The 13,571-nt window shown below is 40.8% G+C and overlaps 1 protein-coding gene across 1 annotated transcript in view; it reads left to right on the forward strand.

Moving 5' to 3' along the window:
- LOC126395343 (ras-specific guanine nucleotide-releasing factor RalGPS1-like) overlaps nucleotides 1-13,571 on the forward strand; it is a 304,495-nt gene that overhangs the window by 273,822 nt on the left and 17,102 nt on the right. Inside the window, exons 18-19 of the mRNA XM_050052749.1 lie at nucleotides 5,110-5,215; nucleotides 7,003-7,094. Of these exons, the coding sequence (XP_049908706.1) occupies nucleotides 5,110-5,215; nucleotides 7,003-7,094 (198 nt within the window). The remainder of the gene's footprint in view (nucleotides 1-5,109; nucleotides 5,216-7,002; nucleotides 7,095-13,571) is intronic.

The following is a 13,571-nucleotide window of genomic DNA, read 5'->3' on the forward strand; positions in this document are numbered from 1 at the left end:
GGAGTTCAGAGACTAGCTTTTATACGGTATATTCCATAAATGTATTCCAGATTCTCATAAATTTATCAGAAGAGCCATTTGATGTGAATCTTAGTTTCTCAAGTTTGAGATGTTGCATCACTTCCCTCAACCACTGAGTCCAGCTCATAGGATGAGGGTTCTTCCGGAGAAGGATTAATCTCCGTGCTAATAAAGTGACAAATTTCGTTATTTTCTTCTCCTGCTATGGCAAAAATAGCTGTCAAAGCAAATTTTAAAAATATCTGAAAGTGTTTTGAATATTGAACTCAATAAGTGGACAAATTAGGACACAGCCAAAATGAGTGTGCTAAGGATGCAGAAGAAAGTCTGCACGCATCACAAGTGGAATTGACATTTGTGAACATTGTAGAGTTTGAGTATTGAGAAATGAAGGAGATACAGGTGCAGGCTGGTAGCTGAGCGAGCCAAATCAGGAGAGCTGAGGTAAGCGGGATTGGTGTTGCACCATGCAGCCTCAGAGCCGAGTAGACAGGAACCAGGAAGGGAGCAGGCAGGGCTCGGAGTCGTAAACAGAAGGCTGAGGTAATACAAGGGCAGAGACGACGGAGGCAGGTCAGGAACAAGCAGGGGAGGTACCGGGAAATCAAGCCAAGAGTGAAGCTTAAATGCAGGGAGTGCTGATGAAGGGGGCGTGGCTGGCTGGCAGGGTGACTTAGGCCTAGTCCACACGAGCGGTGTAATAAAAATACCTCCATCCACATGACACCGCAAATTCCACTATCAAGCAATGTAATACACATGCCAAAGCAGTAGGTGGCAATATAACTCCTAACTGTAAGGCCATTGTAGCCAATCAGAAGGCAGTAAAACGTCATTACCGGAAAAACAACAATCTCTGAACTCCCCCTTCACACCCACTCAGCAGAAAGAACTCCAGAGTGTCGAAAATTCTGATTCCTCAGCAGCTCCATGAGAATCACTGTGTCATCATGTCACTGAGTAGCATTAGTTGTATGATACAGCCACAAAGTGCTGATATGCTGCTAAATAGCAGCAGTATTTTGTTTAGGTCCATCCTCAAATCGTCTCTCGCACACACTGGATCGGGTAATAACACAGCTGTTTTCTGTTTACGTCTCACACTGTGACGTCATACAATGGAGACGAGACAAAATAACTGCGGTTATCCTGTCCACACATGACTGCTGACACCGGACTTTTCCAAAAAGTTCACCCTGGACTCCAGTTACAAATAACTCCGGTTACAGGGGCCCAAAACTGCGGTTACGTGTGGATGAAAGGCCAAACCGTGAGCAAAGAGTCACGGTTTTATAAATACCCATGTTGGTGTGGACAGCCCCTAAGCCTATGGCCCACTGATCAAAGTATTGCAGTTTTGATGTATTTGCAGTATTACAAACTGGGTGTTGTGAGTGACATTTGCAGAAAAAAAATAAACTTTTTCTTCTGGTTATTAAATGGTTATTTTCAGAATTTTTTGACAGTGCATCAGTTTGAAAGGGAGCAATGGAACAAGAAGGAGCCAAATTTCACTTTCACTGTGCCCTGCTGTCCATAGATCCATGCTGTGTACAGCATGAAATCAGGTCACTGTTGCATACAGAATGATGGAAAAAGGTAAATTATTGCCTGACTCTTTTTCTTTTAATATGATGGTATTTTGTTTTTCTATCCCCAGAACTCTGTGACCGGTAGTATTAAGCTGCATTAACTGTTACCACTAGTAACTACAGATGTTGCCAAAACAACCAGGGCTTAAACTGAGATTGCCATGAAACTGTTCAGACCATAGACTAAAGATAGAGGGCATGGCAGCCCCCCTAGAAGTGAAGCCAAAACATGTCAGTAGGTGGCTGCACTATATAGGTCATAATCACCGCCTCCTCTATGTTAGCAGATGGGGCATGAGCCAAACTAAAAAAATCAAAGTACATGTCAAACAAATATTTTCCAAAGATGGTTTCTGTCACTTAAGATAGATCTCATCACGCTAATGTATGTTCAGATGTTCATTTTCCAAGCTACTATAACATTGGTTGTATTCCACGGATACAGACTGTACTGCACCCTGACGTCCCTCCACCTCACTCATACCTATGAGACTACTTAGCCAGGAGGAGGGCAGTCCTCAGCTTTGGAGACAAACCGTCTGGTGCCAGCTGCTGTCTTCACTGTAAAAGCAGTCTCACAGGCTGGGAGTTTGGTGGAAAGGCACCGCGAGGTAGCAGCTATGCAAGCTGCTGACTGCTGCGCAGCAATTTCCCTTTAGGAATAAATAAAATGTTATTTTATCTTAAACTCTGGAAATTAAACAGAAGAATAAATACTAACATTTTTCACAGACTAACAGACAGTGCATCCCATCAGCGACAAGGAATCACTGTCCAATAGTACCTATCATTTCCAGTTTGCGTCTCACCAAATGTTTTGTTTTTTGAAATGTTGTAATTTTGCGGACTGTTGAAGTTTTTTCTAAAATCTTGTGTTTTGGGAAATGTTGTGGTGTTTTCTGAACATTATCATTAAGCCTTATCATGCTTTAGTTAAGTGAGGTGGAGGGGCAGTGGGGGTGTGCTATTCAGCTATTTCTTGTTTCATTTGTGGTCTGATAAACAGTAATCAAATTCAGTGCACCTTATCGCTATTTTCCAAACAACAGTAGCTTTAATATTTTGCAGGGACAGACCTTCCGATAGTGACTGTAGAAACTTGAACTGAGCCAGTGCAAGACCCAGCAGGGGGAAGTCTAATCCTGGCACACCCTGACCCCCGATGGGATCAGCAAACTTTCCAGCTAGGTAGTTTTGTAGCAGCAGGGAGTGAGGTGGAGGGACTGTGGGATGCACGTTCTCGCTAATTCTTGTGCTGTTGTTGCTTTGGTCTTAATCTGTGAGTGGGAAGTGCATTCTGACTTAGTGGTGAGAATGGCAAGGCAGAGACTGTTCTCACAGTAGACACCTGAGGAGATTTTCCAGTTATCCCCTCAGATACTGAAGAATTTCTTCTCTTGCACCATTGAGAATGTCCTGACAGGATACATCACAGCCTGTTACAGAAACACCACCGGACAGGACCGCAAGGCCCTGCAATGTGTATGTGTGACTCTGCAAAATAAGTATGTATCGTGATGGCCAAAAAGTGATTAATTAATATATATTTTAAGCTATTTTTAATGCCCCTCCTGTCCAAATCGTTATGACCCTTGGAAATTAGTGCTCACTTTTTCCATAGCATTATCAAAAAAAAAGAAATCTGAAGAGACTGCAGTTGTCATGTGTGGATATTGTATTGCAGGATTGACTCTTTTGGCTGAAAATTAATGAAAACGTCTGAACATTTTAATAATACGACTAGTGTAAACATATTTGAAGATTTACAGATATGTCAATTACCTAACCTTCTGCTCACTTGATTGACACTACCAGTTATAGTTAATAAAGAATAAAAACATAATAATGTTGGCTAGTAAAGCTGTGGTAGGCAGAGTGTTGTAGTGGAGGGTAGAGGCAGGTGTAGGGTTTATACTCACCTCTTTTTCTAGCTGTTTACGGTATACCCACATATCAGCCAAAAAGCCAATGGAATATGTTTGGGAGTATACCCACTTCCTCCCCTGTAACAGACCTATCTTCCTAGAAGTACAGCTACCTCATTAACTACCCCTACACCACTGAGTAGGCAGTTTGAGCATATTGTGATTCAAGTTGACTGGCAGAAAACTACCCTCTCCACCTCCTCTTGGCTTTGTTTTCAGACTAGCCAATGACTGGAGACTGGACATTGGTTAATCACAGTTCATTTCAGACAGAGGGCATTTCAACTGGCTGTTCCAAAACTGTAGATATGTGTGCCGGCCCAGATTGTGAAAACCTGATTCAATGGTGGGGAATCCTGTAGAAAAATCGTTGCAATTCCAGGATTGGCAACAACGGCCTACACCGCAAAGCAGCCCAAAAAAGGAAGACGCACTTATCAAAAACAGAGTCTAAAAAAGCTCTGACAAAATAAATCATGTCAATATCAGTGAAGCATTTCAGAGATTGAGAGAAAATGTTGCTAATAGTTTAGCCTTCTGCTAAAAGGAGCTAAAGGCTCATAGCTGCAGCCTCAAGTTCACGTTTAGCTGACATTAGCTAAAGCCTAAATCACAGTGTGTCCTCCGCCTCACTCCGCACTGCTACCAACAACTTTGCCCGAAGGAGAGCGAGCAGCAGCACTGGACAAGGACCCCTGCAGCAAACTGAATCTGAATGCTGCCTGTTGTAACCGGTACCTTTTTCCTGATCTCAACAGGGTGAAAAGGCAGTTATCTGGATGTTTGGGATCTTTATGAATTCTCCTGGCCTTATATACCTTTTACATAAAAGGTGTATCTATCTTATAGGTATATATACATTTTACATAAAAGGTATTTCATGCCAATTGTGAACAACTGTGTGGCACATGATGAGCAAAAATATAAAATCCGAATTTGAAGTTATTTAAGTCAATATGAAAGATATACTCTGCGGTGCAGGATTTTCCTGTGTATAGATGTATAGATTCATACAGCAGTAATCCCACTCAGTCATGATGACCCTCTCTTTGTGTGTGGCATTGTCTTTATCTGCAGAGACCCTGCCTGGATTTTCTGTGATTGGGACATTTACGGGCATGTCCCTCGATAGGGCTCAAGTGAGGTCAGGGCTTTCTAAAAATGTAGGTAGGCATTCAAGAGAAACAGAGGCAAAAAATGCAAATACTAGATAGATAGATAGATAGATAGATAGATAGATAGATAGATAGATAGATAGATAGATAGATAGAGGTTGTTGTTTTTTTTGGCTTTTTTGCCAAAAGGGGGAGAAAGGGGGGATGACATGCAGTAAAGGACTGTGGGTTGGGCTGTGCACCTGAGGCAGGCGCCCCCAATCTACTTAAAGTTTTACTGCATGTGAAGGTTTCTGTCCTGGTAAATGATACAAGTCCTGTGCAAAATGCAGGAAGCAGAAGTGCAGGCATGCATTTTACACCTTTGTTTTATTCTTTTTTACTGACAGACTGATGTGTTTAGTTTTGAGATCTTTGCTGTGAATCTGATCCACTTTAATCCTGTGCTTGCTACAGTATAAGTCCAGCCCTTGTAAGAAGGTGTGTGTGACTGGATGGATGGTGGTGCTGCCAGATGACCCTGCCAGACCCAACATCTTCCAGCTCAATGACCCAGACAAAGGTCAGCTTGCTGCCCCCAACAGAGCTCCTGCTCTTTTCAAATTAATTTAATTAATTTTAAGTATTTGATGGGACAAGGCAGTTTAACATAGTTCCCATACAGAGTATTGATGTGTTGCATAGACAGTTTATATCTATAGCTAATTTTTAACTCCCGTCCCCAATTTTGCTTTTACATGTAGGCCTGCAGTGTTTTAAAAATATACAGTTTCAAACATCCTAAAACAACAATACACTATAGACATGGAAGGCACAATAATACATATAGCACAATACACATACTGATATATATATGTACATATATTATATACATGCAAACGGGAACCATGAGCAGGCCGCAAGGCAGTCAGCCACACCTAAATATCCACACAGTGTAAGGCAGGTCCTGAAAAGTCAGCTGAACTAAAGAACAAGGTCTGAGCCATCAATGTGTCCACCCTGCCAGTCATCAGAGGGGGGCCAAGGACTGGTGAGCATCAGAGCCACTGTCTAAGATGAAACAACCAAGATCCAGGAAAACATCAGGAGGATGACCCTCAAAGATAAGCTGTTAAGTGAATACTTCAGGCAGCAGAAACCCAAGAATGCAGAAGAGGAGGACGAACCATCACAGAAGGACAAGCCCCTGCACGGCATATACCACCGACAGATTGAAGAAGTGGCCGCCATCAAGAAATCCAACCAGTGGCTGGAAAAGACTGGACTGAAAGACAGCACAGATGCACTAATCATGGTAGCACAGGAATAGAAGTACTTAGTACAAGATCAATAAAAGCAGGGGTCTACCACACCAGACAGGACCCCAGGTGCAGGCTGTGCAAAGATGCTTCTGAGACAGTTTAACACATAATAGGTGTGAGATGCAGGCAGGAAGAGCGTACATGGAATGCCATGACCAAGTGGCTGCCATAGTGTACAGGAACATCTGCACTGAGTATGGGCTGGAAGTACCAAGGTCAGATTGGAAGACACCTTCTGAGGTGATTGAGAATGACTGAACTAAGATCCTGTGGGACTTCCAGATCCAGACTGACAAACTGGTCATGGCTAACCAACCAGAAAATCATGTTGATCTACAAACAACAGAAGAAGGCAGTAGTGATAGATGCAGCAATTCCAAGTGACAGTAACCTCAGAAAGAGAGAAGAAGCTCAAAAAATACCAAGGGCTGAAAGCGGAGTGGTTTCAGCAGATTTCAGGTATAACATCTGTAGTCTCTGTCCAAAAGAATGCAGTCCTAGGAACAGCTAAGATACTGCGCAGAACCGTCCAACTCCCAGGCCTCTGGTAGAGGACCCAAGCTTGAGGAAGACACACCACCACCCCCATGAGAGGGGATTTTTATATATACACATACCACGGCACACCAATACATGAGGAAGCAGTTAGCTAAGAGTGGGTTCTTAGCCAGCACTTGAGCATTGTTATGAGGGATTTTATATTCAATTCAATTCAGTTCAATTTTATGTATAAAGCCCAATATCACAAATCACAATTTGCCTCACAGGGCTTTACAGCATACAACATCCCTCTGTCCTTAGGACCCTCACAGCGGATAAGGAAAAACTCCCCAAAAAAAACCCTTTAACGGGGGAAAATATATACTATATAATATATATATAAATATATCTGGAATCAGTTTGATTTTAGTTGGTAATTTGTTCCAGAATTGATAGCCCTTTATGGAAAAAGCTGATTGTCAAAGCTAAGATTTACAATATGGCATTTTACAAATCCATGTCATCTATAGTCAAGTAATCACACAAAACAATTTATGTCATTTCACAGGCAACGTTTACAAGTTCCAAACAGGATCCAGGTTTTCAGCGATCATCTGGCACAAAAACCTGGAAGAGGCTTGTAGGAGCAGTAGACCTCAGGTATAACCAGCACACACACTCGCCAATTTGTTTTGACTCTTTTTGCTGAGGAGAGAGATGAACATAATTGGACATAGTCCAGGCCAGTCGCTTGAAGAAAATGCTGGCATTGTATGTTTCTACAAACCACAGATATGTTACATTTGTACAAATACCTTTATATTTCACGCAGCATATGAGCTGACTTTGTCATCTAGAGGTGAGGGGGTGGTGGATAGTGTGTCACCTTGGCGAGACACCTGCCACGCTGCAGACCACTGTTGGAGACCAAAAAACAACACTTGTTGTGATTTAGCGAGTCATTGCTGTGTTTCCAACAGATTTTAGAACTTAGACATGGATGTTTTATTGCAACCCATCACTGTTTTTCTAGCAGAAATAGTGCCATGAACAGTTATCACTGAGATGTTGCTGGGTTTCCTGCCAGGAAAGTAGCAATTCAAGCCATTTTTCTTTAACAGAGACATCGCTGCATTTCCTGTCAGGATTGTACCCACAAACTGGGTATTTTAAGCCAAAACATGTTTTTTTCCCAACCATAGCCAAGTGGTTTTTGTGTCTAAACCTAAACATGCATTAACCACAGCATTGTTGAAACATAAAGTTTCAACGTACCCACTACATAATAATGTGCAAAAGTAAGGTATCTGTGGTTTGCAGAACGTACAAATACTAACATTTTATAATATCTGGTCTGCAAAGTTTAACTATAACTTACAGGTGCTAAAAGGTTTTGTTCATTAAGTCTGTTCTGGGTCATTTGACCCATATCTGTTGAGATGGAAATTACATCCACCAGTATGGGTCAAATCTAGGAAAACGGTGGTTATTGGAAATCTTGACATTGCAGTATCTGTGTATATTTTTTATTGGACAGTAGTGACATGGTTTATTTATTTATTTTTTTATCTTTTTTATCTATTTATCTATTTATTTATTTATTTATTTGGATCCCCATTAGTCACCACCAAGGCAGCAACTACTCTTCCTGGGGTCCACACAAGCAAATATGGTGTTTTATGCCATCAGGCAGCTGCACTTGTTACATGTGTAATGTCCGATGGCAAACCATTCGATAATTTCATTCCTCTGAACATTAGTGTGTGGCCTTGCATTTGTTTTTTAAACAGGAAGTAGAAAACAACTGCTGCATGCCTAATAGTAATTTTATGGGCGTTACTACTATAAAAAATGATGGTAAAGGATATTTGGGGTTTTTAGCACATCTCTTGATAACTACCAGAACTCTTACCATAACTGCAACAGTTTTTTCGGTCTGTTTTGACCACTTCAGTCTGCTGTCTAATATCACCCTGAGGTGTTTGGTTTCCTCTACCTGTTACACAGGCACTCCCTGCATAAACGGGTTTAACTGTGGTTTATGTTTAAGTCTGAAAGTTGATCCAAATACTACACCTTTTCTTTTTGATAAATTAAAAACTAACTTATGGCCACACGGCAATTGATTGTATTTCCTTGTCCAAAGCACTAGACTATTCCTCAATAGATGCTGTTGGTAAATACAATGTTGTATCATTTGCTCTCACTTGATGTAGAACAAGAGGGAGATCATTGGTGAAGATAGAGAACAGTAATGGTCCCAAACAGCTTCCTTGTGGTACAACACATTGTAATTCTTTCACATTTAGAAAAATACCAATATAAAATACATACTGTTTTCTATCAGAAAAATAACTGTTTAACCAACATATGGTGTAAGGTGCAACTTTGTACCATTTTAGTTTGTCCGGCAACAATTTCATGTCCAGTACATCAAAAGCTGCACTAAAATCTAAAAACACTGCAGCCACTCACTTTTTAATGTCAGTATATTTAAGGCAGTCATCCATTATCTGTGAACCACACTGTAAGCACAAGCACATGCTATGTCACAAGATAATCTCAAATTAACAAATTAAAACCAATCATTTCCCAGCTATTCCCGGCTGTCACAAGATGATTATAAAGGTACCTTAGCCTCCATTTATGTTACTAAAGGATAACAAAACAGACAACTCGCTGCAAATGTGTGGAACATATATGCAAGGGTAGCGCATGCAGCATTTTCTACTATTGCTTTGAATGCAAAGACTTTTTTTGTTATTGGAGAAATAATGTGACAAAAATAGTAGCATATATATATAGAAAGTAAATAAAATAATTCAGTTAAATTCAGTTTTATTCATAAAGCCCAATACAACAAATCACAATTGCGCTCAGAGAGCATACAACATCCCTCTGTCCTTGGACCCCCACAGTGGATAAGGAAAGACTCAAACCTTTAAAAGAGCTCAGAAAGTGCAACTAAGGAGGAATCCCTCTTCCAGGATCGACAGACGTGCAATAGATGTTGTGTGTACAGATCAGATCAACATAATAAATGTACAATAATCCATGTGACAAAATGAAACATTGAAAGAGAGGCAGAGAGAGATGAAACATCAGATGACATCAAACAGTAATGACAATAGCTACAATAACATTAATTTAAGTAATGATATAATAGTAATAATAATAATAATGATAATAACTTTATTTGTATAGCATTTTTCAATATAAATAACAAAGTGCTTTACAGCATAAAATATCAGCACGCAGTCAATATCAACACAAAATACATACAAATTAAACATTACATCAACTTAAACATTACATCATAAAAGCCTTCCTGTAAAAGTGTGTCTTGAGGAGCGAGGTAAAACGAGGAACAGACTCTGAAAACCTGATTTCCTCTGGCAAATCGTTCCAGAGTCTAGGGGCCCTGATTGCAAAGGCCCTGTCGCCTTTTGTTTTCAGCCTAGACCTTGGAACAGTTAGCAGGGCATTACCAGCGGATCTCAGACTGCAAGCTGGTTTGTGTGAGGATAGAAGGTCTGAAATATAGGCAGGGGCTAGCCCAAGTCTGGCCTTAAAAACAAATAAAAGATTTTTAAAATCAATCCTAAAATGAACAGGCAGCCAGTGCAGGGATGCTAAAACAGGGGTGATGTGGTCACATTGTTTGGACCTAGTTAAAAGCCGACCTGCAGAAAAAAAAAGTAAAAAAAAAAAAGCTGAGCTGCAGCATTTTGTACTAACTGTAGATGGTGAAGTGATTTCTGGCTGAGACAGGTATATAAGCTATTACAATAGTCGAGGCGTGAAGAAATAAAAGCATGGATGAGTTTCTCCAAATCTGTGGCTGAGATAAAAGACCTGACTTTGGCTATGTTTCTCAAATGATAAAAACATGTCTGGACCACTTTTTTTTTTACATGAAGTTCAAAGCTCAAGTCCTGGTCAAAAATGACACAGAGCTTTCTGGCTGAGGGTTTTACAGGTGTTAAATCGCCAAGGCTTTCCAAAATTAGTTTTCTTTTTGTGGATGGACCTATAACAATGACATCGGATTTTGACTGATTGAGTTGGAGAAGATTGTCTGACATCCAGTATTTTATTTTTGTGATAAAGTTGTGGAGGGCTGCAATATTAGACTGATCACCGGGCTTGATTGGGATGTATAACTGTGTGTCGGCTGCATAACAATGAAAATGGACGTTGTATTTATGAATGATGTCACCTAGAGGGAGCATGTAAATGGAAAAGAGAATAGGGCCCAGGATCGACCCCTGGGGGACACCATAGGAGACGTTAGTGGGGGCAGAAACAGAGCCAGCTATAGATACGGAAGAGTATCTGTTAAAAAGGTAAGACCTGAACTAATTCAGGGCCATGTCAGTGAATCCTGCCCACTTCTCTAACCTGTCAATTAAAATATCATGGTCTACCATATCGAATGCGGCGCTAAGGTCCAAGAGAACTAAAACAGGAACACTCGCCGGCATCTTCAGCCAACAGGAGATCATTGCAAACTTTAAGGATAACTGATTCTGTGCTATGAAGTGATCGAAAGCCGGATTGGAATTTTTCGAATAAGTTATTGACTGATAGATGAGTTATTAATTGTTTGAATACAGTTTTTTCTAGGATCTTTGATAAAAAAGGGAGCTTTGAGACAGGTCTGTAGTTGTTCAGAATGGATGGGTCTAGATTGGGTTTTTTGAGAATAGGTTCAATTAGAGCAGATTTAAAATAAGCAGGAACCACACCTGAGGTCAGAGAGTGATTGATGATAGATAAAATGAAGGGACCAACAGTGGGCATAATTTCCTTCAGTAGTCTGGTAGGGACCACATCCAAAGGGCAAGAGGAGGATTTCATGCGCATCACCACTGTGTTGAGATCAGTTAGTGACACTGAACTAAACGAGCAGAGGACTGACATAGAGTAGGATTGGTGAGTTGGCGGTTCCGGGACAAGTGAATTGTGGGGTCGACTGCTGATGGTGTGAGATCTAATGTTTTCAATTTTTTCAGTGAAAAATGATGAAAATTGCTCACAGAGTTCAGGTGATGCATGTAAATTAATATTGGTGGGGGTGCCAACAATTCGGTCAAGTGTTTGAAACAGCACTTTAGAGTTTTGAGCATTCTGGGAGATCAAGTTGGAGAAATAAGTTGGTCGTGCGTCCTTAACTGCAGCGTTGTAATCATTCATTAGGCTTTTCAAATGCTCATAGTGAACTTGAATTTTGCAGGACTTCCATTTACGCTCTATTTTGCGTACCTCTCTTTTTAAGGAGCGGGTATGGTCATTAAACCATGGAGAGACTGAGGAAGTGATTTTGGTTCTGGTTTTGACTGGGGCTACTGAGTCCATTGTATTCAGGCAGAGGTCATTGAAAGAATTCACCAGGAGGTTGGTATCATGGGAGAGAGGTAGTTCGGAAGAGAGGCATGAAAAAGCATGTAAAAATTTAGCTGCTGTTGTTGAGTTAATCATGCGGGAGCGGATGGGGCAGGTGAGACTTTAGGCGAAGGAGAGGAGTACAAGTTTAAAACAATAGTAAAGTGATCGGATAAACAGGTGTTAATAAGTTCCACATTATCAATCTTCAGACCATATGAAATAACAAGATCTAAGATATGGCCCTTCTCATGGGTGGGCCCTGTGGAATGTAAAACAAAATTAAACGATTCTAAAAGATTAAGAAATTCCCCAGCAAGAGCATCACCAGGACAACAAACATGAATGTTGAAGTCACCGATTATACAGACCCAGTCATAATTAGGTAAAAGCAGAGAGAGCAGGTCAGAGAATTCAGAGATAAATGTGCCATTGGGCTTAGGAGGGTGGTAAACTAAAAGGAATAAAATCAGCTGGTGCTTATTAACACAAAATGTTAAGTTTTCGAAGGAGGAGAATTCCCCACAGGGAACAGGCTTATAAAAGAAATTGTCTCTGTAGATGACAGCGACCCCTCCGCCGCGACGATCTTTTGGGATTTGTGGAGACAGCTGTCACAGTTATGTGGAGAGGTGAGTGGAGCCATGGGGGGCAATGGGGTAGCCTAGGAAACAGAAAACAAATTCCAGCAGCAACAGTGTAATGTGTAATGGCGTGATTATATTCGCCAGGAAGCTACTTTCTCTAGCTTGGTATGAGCCACAGTAGAAAGAACTTATGCGCGGGGGACTCCAAAAGGAGTCCACGGCGTCGTGTTGTCTCAGAACAGGGTGGGTTTGGATCCAGTAGAAAGCGGGACTTACCGGCGCGGGCCCAATCACCGGGCCCGTTGAGATGAATGGGTGTCCGGAAGAAACCAGTGAATTTTGCCAGTTAGCTGCAGTCAGTCCAGTGTCCAGAAAACAGCACATGAGGTGTAAAAATGGTGGCCGAAGTGTTCACAGGGTCTTTCCCTCTCAGGCGGGCAGTATCGTTGTGGTTGATCCGGTTGTAGAATGGAGAAAAACTAGTTTATTGCTAAAAGTTAGCGAAGCGCTAAAGTAGTTTGGGGTGTGACTGTGTCGGCACCAGTCACACAAGTGTCCCAAAAAGCTTAAAATCCGCCGATCGAAAACACGAGATCAGCCGTCAGGCCAACGTACAGACTTTAAAACAAATAAAATCTTAAAAGTAGTCTATTATAAGTGGCATAAAACTGGATTAAAAGTTCAAATTTGAGAGCCGAAGTGATGGAGGACGCCGACTGTCTGCCATCTTGAATGCACACTGATTTGATCCCGGTGGTTTGATTATTGTATCTTGGTAGTATACATGTTACATGTATATATTAATATATGATAGTATATGTATGTGACAATAATAATCATATGTGTATAATAATAGTAGAAGTATGACTAAGACTGTAAGACTGATAATAGACACACATACAGATGATAACATTAAGCAGTTGTGATGATGAATGTGGTGATTTAATAAGCCTGGGAGTTAAAGATTAGACTGTCAATTTTCAATCAATTCAATCAATTTTATTTATAAAGCCCAATATCACAAATCACAATTTGCCTCNAATGTGGTGATTTAATAAGCCTGGGAGTTAAAGATTAGACTGTCAATTTTCAATCAATTCAATCAATTTTATTTATAAAGCCCAATATCACAAATCACAATTTGCCTCACAGGGCTTTACAGCAT

Source organism: Epinephelus moara, chromosome 9 (assembly GCF_006386435.1).
Source record: "Epinephelus moara isolate mb chromosome 9, YSFRI_EMoa_1.0, whole genome shotgun sequence".
Lineage (NCBI taxonomy): Eukaryota > Metazoa > Chordata > Actinopteri > Perciformes > Serranidae > Epinephelus > Epinephelus moara.